The sequence below is a fragment of the Cebus imitator genome, unplaced genomic scaffold (assembly GCF_001604975.1).
Source record: "Cebus imitator isolate Cc_AM_T3 unplaced genomic scaffold, Cebus_imitator-1.0 Scaffold263, whole genome shotgun sequence".
NCBI classification, from domain to species: Eukaryota; Metazoa; Chordata; class Mammalia; order Primates; family Cebidae; genus Cebus; species Cebus imitator.
The window spans coordinates 2,065,962-2,075,127 of NW_016107578.1; the positions used below are offsets into that span (position 1 = coordinate 2,065,962).

General features: G+C 58.5%; 2 protein-coding genes across 2 annotated transcripts in view; both read left to right on the forward strand.

The window, feature by feature from the left end:
• Positions 1-2,663: 2,663 nt before the first annotated feature.
• ZNF414 (zinc finger protein 414) lies at positions 2,664-6,234 on the forward strand. The gene is made up of 8 exons (XM_017500079.2): positions 2,664-2,803; positions 3,489-3,801; positions 4,111-4,218; positions 4,349-4,454; positions 4,874-5,217; positions 5,296-5,346; positions 5,799-5,972; positions 6,055-6,234. The coding sequence occupies exons 1-8, from the start codon at positions 2,801-2,803 to the stop codon at positions 6,129-6,131; spliced, it is 1,176 nt and encodes a 391-aa protein (XP_017355568.1). The 5' UTR covers positions 2,664-2,800; the 3' UTR covers positions 6,132-6,234.
• A 2,093-nt stretch (positions 6,235-8,327) lies between these two features.
• Positions 8,328-9,166, forward strand: part of PRAM1 (PML-RARA regulated adaptor molecule 1) — a 20,150-nt gene continuing 19,311 nt past the window's right edge. Inside the window, exon 1 of the mRNA XM_017500080.2 lies at positions 8,328-8,743. Coding sequence (XP_017355569.2) covers positions 8,328-8,743 — 416 coding nt within the window. The remainder of the gene's footprint in view (positions 8,744-9,166) is intronic.

Consider the following 9,166-nt stretch of genomic DNA (forward strand, 5'->3'; position numbering starts at 1 on the left):
AGTGATCCTCCTACCTTAGCCTCCCAAAGTGCTAGGATTATAGACTTGAGACGCCACACCTGGACCAAAAAAAAAAAAAAAATTTAATTCAAAAAACACAAAAGTGAAAAGTCAGTCTCTCTCCCACTCAAACATCCCTGTTCCTCTCCCTAGTTTTTAAATATCTCCTTCTAAAGGTATTATCTACATAGAAAAGCCCATAGGAGGGCAGATACAGTAGCTCACACCTGAAATCCCAACACTTTGGAGGCTGAGGCGGGTAGATCACTTGAGCCCAGGAGTTCTAGACCATCCTGGGCAATGTGACAAAACCCCATCTCTACAAAAAATACAAAAATTAGCTTGGTGTGGTGGCTACTAGGGGTGCTGAGGCAGGAGGATGACTTGAGCCCAGGGAGGTAGAGGCTGCAGTGAGCTGTGATCACCAGACCACTGCACTCCAGCCTGAGCAACAGACTGTGACTGTGTCTCAGAAAAACAAAAACCCTGATGCAGTGACTCATGCCTGTAATCCCAGTACTTTGGAAGCACAAGGCAGGTGGATCACTGAGGCCAGGAGTTCAAGACTAGCCTAGCCAACATGGCAAAAGCCCATCTCTACCAAAAATACAAAACAATTAGCCAAGCATGGTGGTGCATGTCTGTAGTCCCAGCTACTCCAGAGTAGAATTGCTTGAACCCAGGAGGCGGAGGATGAAATGATCCAAGATCATGCCACTGCACTGCAGCCTGGGGGACAGAAGTGAGACTCTGTTTCAAAAACAAAACAAAAGTGCATAGGTACAACTTGCTTTACAGATGGAAATACATTGCACATAAGACCTACAGTTGCCTAGCACTCAACAAACACCTCTTGAATGCTGCATAATGTATTAGAGAGATCTAAGATGGCCAGGCGAGGTGCTTATGCCTGTAATCCCTGCACTTTGGGAGGGTGAGGCAGGCGGATCAAGAGATAAGGGGTTCGAGACCAGCCTGGCCAACATAGTGAAACCCCGTCTCTACTAAAAATACAAAAATTAGCCGGGTGTAGTAGCAGGTACCTGTAGTCCCAGCTACTCAAGAGGCTGAGGCAGGTGAATCGCTTGAACCCAGGAGGCAGAGGTTGTGGTCAGCCGAGATCATGCCACTGCACTCCAGCCTGGGCAACAGAGCGAGACTCCATCTATAAAAAGACAGAGAGGAGAGAGAGAGAGAGAGAGAGAGAGAGAGATCTAAGATCTGCTTTATTCTTACCACCCTCTCAACAGCCCATCCTCCTCCAAGTGACTACCAGGAATCAGATGATACACCTCCCCCTGCTAAAAATTTGTCAGTGGTTACAACAGAAACCACACTTCTCTCTCTGCACCACCCCAATGGCCCTGCATGACCTGCCCTGCACCATATTCACTTTCTGACCTCCACACCCCGCCTCCACTCTGCTCCACTGGTGCCCTGGTCTCGCTGCTGTTTGACCAAAATAAGCCCATTCCACCCCACGCCAGGACATCTGCACCGGCTATCCGGTAGAGCGCCCTGCTCCTTGGGCTCTCCACCAGCTCACTCTTGGATCATCAGGCGACAGCTCCGAGGTCACCTCCTCAGAGTGGCTTCCCTGACCCATCACTACAACATTGTTTCCTTCATTGCACTGAATAGGACCAAAGACTGCTTTTGCATGTGTTGATTTACTATTTCCCCATTTTTATTTATTTTTATTTAACTTTTAGAGATGGGGTCTCATTCTTTCGACCAGACAGGAGTGCAGTGGTGCCTTCATGGCTCACTGCAGCCTCGGCCTCTCTGGCTCAAGCGATGCTGTTTCCCCATTTTAAGATGTGAGTGTAAGGCGAGGCGAGGTGGCTCATGCCTGCAATCCTAACACTTTGTAAGGACGAGGCGGGAGGATCGCTTGAGCCCAGGAGTTTGAGACTGGCCTGGGCAACACAGAGAGACCCTGTCTCTAAAAAACATTTGGCCGGGCGTGGTGGCTCAAGCCTATAATCCCAACACTTTGGGAGGCCGAGGCGGGCGGATGGTCAGGAGATCAAGACCATCCTGGTCAACATGATGAAACCCCGTCTCTACTAAAATACAAAAAAAGTAGCCGGGTGTGGTGGCGCACGCCTCTAGTCCCAGCTACTTGGGAGGCTGAGGTAGGGGAATTGCTTGAACCCGGGAGGCGAAGGTTGCATCACAGTGGAGCCAAGATCGCGCCACTGCGCTGCAGCCTGGAGACACAGCAAGGCACCGTCTAAAAAGAAAAAAAAAAAATTTAAAGTAGCTAGGCACGGTGGCGCACGCCAGTAATCCCAGCTACTCCGGAGGCTGAGATGGAAGGATCTGAGCCCAGGAGATCAAGCCTGTAGCGAGCTGTGATCACACTCCTGCGCTCGAGACTGGGCGACAGAGCAAGACCCTGTCTCAATACTATAAAAAATACAGAAGGAGAACTGCTGTTTATCGACTGTCCAAGGATGGTGTTGGGACAGGACTAGAGGAGATGAAGGTGCCCATTTTAAAGACTAGGACAGCGAGATCATCCCGAATCTCTGTGCACGGACTCTGCAGAAGTGCGCTCTTATTGCTCTGGGCTAGCAAGGCTGCACCGGCGTTCAAGCTGCGCTCTACGACTACTCAGACCTCAGACCCCGCCCCGTCTCCAGCGCCCAGCGCAGGCCCCGCCCCCAATCTCGCGAGAGCTGAGAGGCGGAAAATGGCGCTGATGTGAGCGCAAGCTCGCATTGCCCAGAGGGTGGCCGCTGCCTAAGCTGGAGCTGCTGGAGCCGCAGGAACAAGAGGCCGAGCTGTATCGAAGATGGTGAGCGCGGCGCCGGGGTCGCGGGCACGGCGGAGAGGCGGGAACTGGCGGGGAGCAGCCCTGTCGCACATAAACCCTCCGGCCGACCCCGCCCCCACATCCGGGCACCCGTCCGCCGCTGGCTGTCAATCGGAGGGCGTCCCCGAGCCCGGCCTAGAGTGGACCACGCCCACTAGGCTAGGTCTCCACCCCTGAACTTCGTACATCCGGGCCCCCTGCACCTCCAAGATTGTCCACACTGCTCGAGGCCGGCCGGTGTTTCTTGATCCTCAAACAGTCCTTGTCTGTCTCCTTCTAGCATCTTCCCAGTCGCGCCCTGCCCATAGCCCCGCCTCCGTATCATTGGCCCCGCCCACTCCAGGCCACGCCCCTGTCGCATACTGGGGCTCCCACTTATCCTAGTTTAGGAGAGGAGGTGCTTCTCCCATGTGCATAAGGAGCTCAGTCCGGGCCAGTACAGTGACTCATGCCTGTAATTCCAGTACTTTGGGAGGCCGAGGCAAGTGTATCACTTGAGACCAAGGGTTCAAGACCAGCGAGGCAAATATGGCGAGATCCCATCTTTATAAAAAGGAACGTAGTCCACCCTTACTTAACCCCCTGTCCTCTTCTGCTGGTGATTCCTTAGGATGGGGGCAACTGGGTGGACCCAGATCCCAGAAGGGTTCTCTCTCCTTTCCACCAGGAGGAGAAACCTTCAGGGCCCAGCCCGGACATGCCGGCTACTGCAGAGCCCAGCTCCAGTGAGACCGACAAGGAGGTGTTGTCCCCGGCTGTGCCAGCTGCAGCCACCTCCTCCTCCATGGCGGAGGAGCCAGGCCCTGAGCAGGCAACCACACCACTAGTGTGGGAACGTGGAGGGCCTGGAGGGACTCAGCAGGGCTCCTCCCCAGCCCCAGACAGCTGCCAGCCTGGGCCGGGACCCAGCCCGGGCCTGACGAGCATAGTCTCCGGGACCAGCGAGGACCTGCGGCCTCCCAGACGACGCCCACCTTCAGGTGATCTGTGATGGGACCTTCTGGGGAGTCACAGGCCCTGGAACAATAGAAGGGTTAGAGAATCTCTAACCCCGGGGGCCTTTATAGAGGGATGCCACTCATTTTACTGAGCAGCCAGTGGATGCCAGGCTGTGGCTTCAGTGTTGAGCCCGGCCAATCCAGCCCCTGCACTGTGGCAGATCAGTCTCTTCTGGGAAGCAGAGAGTAAAGGCCCTAGCATCATATTTGCTTCTCTGGGGCAGAGCCCTGGGGTCAGGGACAGCATTAGTGAGGAAGGGACCACTGACTCCTGTTCTGTGCGTCCTGCAGGGAAGCAAATCCCCTGCTCCAGCCCTGGCTGCTGCCTCAGTTTCCCCAGCATTCGTGACCTGGCACAGCATCTGCGAACCCACTGCCCGCCCACACAGTCCCTGGAAGGTAGGGCCAGGGCCGGTCATGGGGAGGCAGGTTAGGGTGGGAAACAGGCGGAGCCCTTTGGAGCCAGCCTTGGCCACCTCTCTCCACTCCTCTCTCCTCTCTCCACTCCTCTGTCCTTCATCCCTACCAGGCAAGCTCTTCCGCTGCTCGGCCCTGAGCTGCACCGAGACCTTCCCCAGCATGCAGGAGCTGGTGACTCACAGCAAACTGCATTACAAGCCCAATCGCTACTTCAAGTGAGACCCTGACCTCTTGAGCTCCGCCCTGCCCTAGCCTCACCCTATGTGTGGGCTCCAGGCCTGTCTCCTTTCCTGTTCAGGATGTTGGAGGGCGGGACTTGATGTGGGCGAGGCTTTGGGTAAGTCCCGCCCTCGCCTCCCTGGATGGGCGGGGCATATGTGGGCGTGGCTCCACCCAGCCCGACTGTTTCCCAAGTGGAAAACCGGCCACCTAACTTAATATTGAGACTTCTTTCTGGGTTTCCCCAGGGTTCCCACCCGAAGTGGTCAGGAAGGGTCGCTGCCACAGTTGTCCGGGAGCTGGGAGGCAACTGGGGCCCAGGCTCCGTTCCCACGCTCGCAGGGCGGGTGGCATGGCACAGGCCCCTCTCCCTGGTGGTCCTGGAGGCTCAGCCCGGCCCTCTGCCCGCCCCCAGGTGTGAGAACTGCCTCCTGCGCTTCCGTACGCACCGCTCGCTCTTCAAGCACCTGCATGTTTGCGCAGAGCATGCGCAGAGTCCAGCCCCGCCGCCACCCCCGGCCTTGGACCGGGAGCCCCTCGCGCCCGAGCGGCCCCCAGAGGCCGACCCCGCGTCAGCGCCCGGCCTGCCGTTCCCGCTGCTCGAGCCTTTCACGACCCCTGCCCCTGCTCCCTCCGGCCCCTTCCTGCCCTACTTGAACCCTGCGCCCTTTGGCCTAAGTCCCCCGCGCCTGCGGCCCTTCCTGGCCGCCGCGCCCGGGCCGCCGGCTTCTAGCGCCGCCGTCTGGAAAAAGAGCCAAGGTGAGTGTGGGGCGGGGCCTCCAGGAGGGCGGGCTGGGCTCGCCCTGACTCTGAACTTGACCCTCCCCTTTACCGCAGGTGCTGGCAGCAGCCCTCGAAGACCCCAGGGCGGCTCCGACGCGCCCTCAGGTGCGTGCAGGTGACCACCAGGGAGGGGTGGAAGGGCTTTCTTTCCTGCGCCCTGCGGGGTGAGGTGGATGCGGGGAGGCAGCAGTGCCCATTCCCTTCCCAGGGAGACAGAAATGCCACCGTCCCGAAATACAGGATTTTTGCCTTAAATATGACTGGCACCTGCGCCTTTATCTGCGCCGGCGTTCCCGTGTAAACCTCGCGCCCCGTTCACCGTTCGCCTCGAAGCGGGCTTCTCCCCGGCGGTGGATCCGGGGATGGGAGTAGGGGACGCGGAGAAGCCAAGTAGGGTTTCCCTAACTCTAGGGGCAGACAGACTCCGGAAAAACGGATCTAGGCGCCTGGAAGCTGATGGGGGCGGGGAAAGGTCCCACCCACCCTTGCCCGTGTCCTCCATCCTTGGCGTACGGGTCCTCTGGGCTGGGGACTGACGGGGTCCCACCTGCCTGCAGGGCACGCGGCCCCGAGCCGCATCGTGTGGGAGCACACGCGCGGCCGCTACTCGTGCATGCAGTGCGCCTTCTCCACGGCCTCGCGGCCCGCCATGACCCTGCACCTGGAGGACCACCGCCCCGGCACCCCCGCGGCCGCCGCGCCCGGGCCGCCACGCCCCGACGCCCCGGCGGGTAAGGCCGAGGAATGCTTGGGTGGAGAGGGGGGCAGGGGCCCAAGGCGCTGAGGCTCAGCCTCCCAACTCCTCTGCCCACCCAGATCCGGCCCCGCTTGCACCCAGGGTGTCGCCGTTGCTGTCAGAGGGGGAGCTTCCAGTGTTCTCGCAACTCTGAATCCCAACACTTTGGGGTTGGGCCATGGGGTGTGGGTAGTTTTGTCGTTTGGAGGGGGCTACAAAGAAGGGGGTTAGGGGTGGACAATAAAGAAGGCACCATGAGCCAGCCTGTGCTGTGTCCCCGTCCCTTGCCCCTCCGAAACGCAGTGGGCTGCAGCCCAGCAGTCATGGAGAGATCATGTTTCATGAGGACCACCTGGACCCGCAGGTCCAAGCCTCACAACCCACCTGTATCCTATCTCCCAATCACCCCAATACTGGGGCCCAGGTCCCCACTTCTAGCTGTAGTTGAGGTCTCCAGGACCCACTGTCCTGTTCTCCCTTGTCCAGAAACCAAATGGGATGGTACTCTCCAGTTTAAAGAAGTCCCGGCTGGGCGCAGTGGCACACTGTAATCCCAGCACTTTGGGAGGCGGAGGCAGGTGGATCGTGAGGTGGAGGCAGGTGGATCGTGAGGTCAGGAATTTGAGGCCAGCCTGACTAACATGGTGAAACCCCATCTCCACTAAATACAAAGAATTAGCCAGGCATGGTGGCTAGCACCTGTTACCCCAGCTCAGGTGAGCCACCCACCTCGGACTCCCAAAGTGCTGGGATTACAGGCATGAGCCACCGCACCTGGCTTCCTTGGACTTTCCATCCTCCAAGGTGTCCACCTCAGGCTCTGAGTCAAAACCATCCAGGTACAGAAGCCCAGGGCCACCTGCCCCACACCTTCTTAGTGCCATGTCACCTCAAAGATGGACAGCTCTGGGCTCCAGAGGCCCTTCGGCTACTTCAAGGGACAGAAGGGGATCCTCAGGCCCCTAGAACCGATCTGTCTGCCCCAATGCCCACAGCCTCACCAGGGGCCCGAAGACTGCCCTGTCCTTGATGGGGCTGTGATGTGATGGGGCTGCAGCCTCAGCTCACATGGCATGGGTTGGGTGTCCACCCTCCCAGCACCCCTAGGCCCCAGCTGAGGTGGTTGTCACTCAGGACGGGGCTGGACACGCCATTGGGAGGCCCCAGTGCTCCAAGGCCCCCTAAGCTCCCCCTTCTCAGTCAGAAGCCTTGAAACCACAACTGTGGGACCCTGGAGAAGACTCGACCCCCTCTGCCTCCCAATTCCCTCATCATTAAAAGGGTCGTGATGACGGGTGAGCCCTTTGGAGTGGATAGGAGGATGAAAAGCTGGCCTTGAGGAGAGGAAGGGGCTTGGGAAATGTCTGCTGGGTACTTCACATTCCTCTGGCCACCGAGCCCATGGCTGCCTGGGACCCTCTCTACCTGGGGAGGAGGGTAGGACAGGGTCAAGGGGCCCTTTTTTTTTTTTTTTTTTTTTTTTTTAATAGATCAAATCTCACTCGGTCGCCCAGGCAGGACTCACTACAACCTCCATCTCCCTGGTTCAAGCGATTATCCTGCCTCAGCCTCCCAAGTAGCTGGGGCTACAGGCACCCACCACCACTCCTGGCTAATTTTTGTAAATTTAGTAGAGATGGGGTTTCGCCATGTTGGTCAGGCTGGTCTCGAACTCCCGACCTTGTGATTCACCCACCTCGGCCTCCCAAAATTCTAGGATTACAGGCATGAGCCACCATGCCTGACCCAAGGGGCCCATTTTACAGGTAGAGAAAATGAGGCTAGGAGGTCCCTAGCCAGCCCCAGTTCCAAGTCCGAGGCGCTGATTCTGCACCATCTTGGGAGCTGGGCACAGTTACCATGGGATGAAAAAACCCTGGCAGCAGGTCCAGAGGACAATCCCCTGTTCCCACGCTCTGAAGTTCCCTAGATCTGGCTGTAGTCCAAGCCCCCCCCCCATCTCCAGGGACAGCTCTGTGTTCTCTGTCCCCCAGGCCCCTAACCCCTCTCAGGGGCCTGGGGGTCCCCAGGAGTCTTCATTCCCCATCAATTTCCTCATTTGGCTACCCCCAGATCTAGGCCATGCTACTTCCCAGTCTGTCACCATCTGTCCAGAGAGACCCAGAGTCAACAAGCACCTCGGTCCAGGGACCTCTCCTCCACGCCATCACCCACGGAGATGGGACAGCCTTTCCTGTGTGTACAGCGGGTCCATGGCCACCACACTGCCCTCTGGGGTAAACTGACTCTGCCCCAAGGCCTGGGGAACTGGATCACCACCTGCCATCTGCCATTCACCCTGTCCACTCCAAAAACTTATCTCCTACCCTCAAGCGGGCCCCCAACCCCTATGCACTGGAGGCCAGTCCTCTTGGGCCCCAGCTCCGCCCAGCAGGGGGCGCCCAGGAGAGCCGGGAGCGCAGCGCGGGTCGCGGTCCGGTTGGCAGGAAGCCGCCAGCTGGCGCCAAACAGCTCTGAGGCCGGCCAGATCCCGGTGCACCGCCCGGCATTTGTCCAGCCCCAGCTGTCACCTGCAGGTGCCGGTCCACTCACCTTCACCGCGGACCGGGAGCGGGAAGGTGGAGCGCTCCCCGCAGCCCTGGGATCGGCCGCCCACGTGCTCCCATCCCCACCTTGCGCACCCGTGTTCCCATTCCCACCCCGGAAAGTCCCCGAGCCGCGCCCTAACGAACTCCCACTCCCCCTGGTCCGCGCCGGCTTCTCCGGGCGTCGGTCCCTGTCTGCAGCCGCGCCGCGAGGACCCCTGTCAGGAGCCCCCACGGAGGCGCCAAATACACAAACGAGAATGGAGGGAACTCGTACCATAACTACCGCGCCGGGAGCTGCGCGACACCCCCATAGCGCCCCGCGGGGTCTTGGTGCAAACGCCCTGGCTGGACCCTCGTAGCTACCAGAGTGCATGGGTAGTGACCGGCGCAGGCACCTGGGGATTCATCAGCTGTCATCCAATCCTTCAATTACCTTGACTAAGCTCCTACTCTATACTCGTGGCCAAGAATTGCTTTTCTTTTCTTTTTATTATTTATTTTATTTTTAAAATTTTATTTATTTGTTTATTTAAGATGAGGTTTCGCCATATTGGTCAGGCTGATCTCAAACTCCTGACCTCAGGTGATCCACCCACCTCAGCCTCCCAAAGTGCTGGGATTACAGGCGTGAGCCACCGCG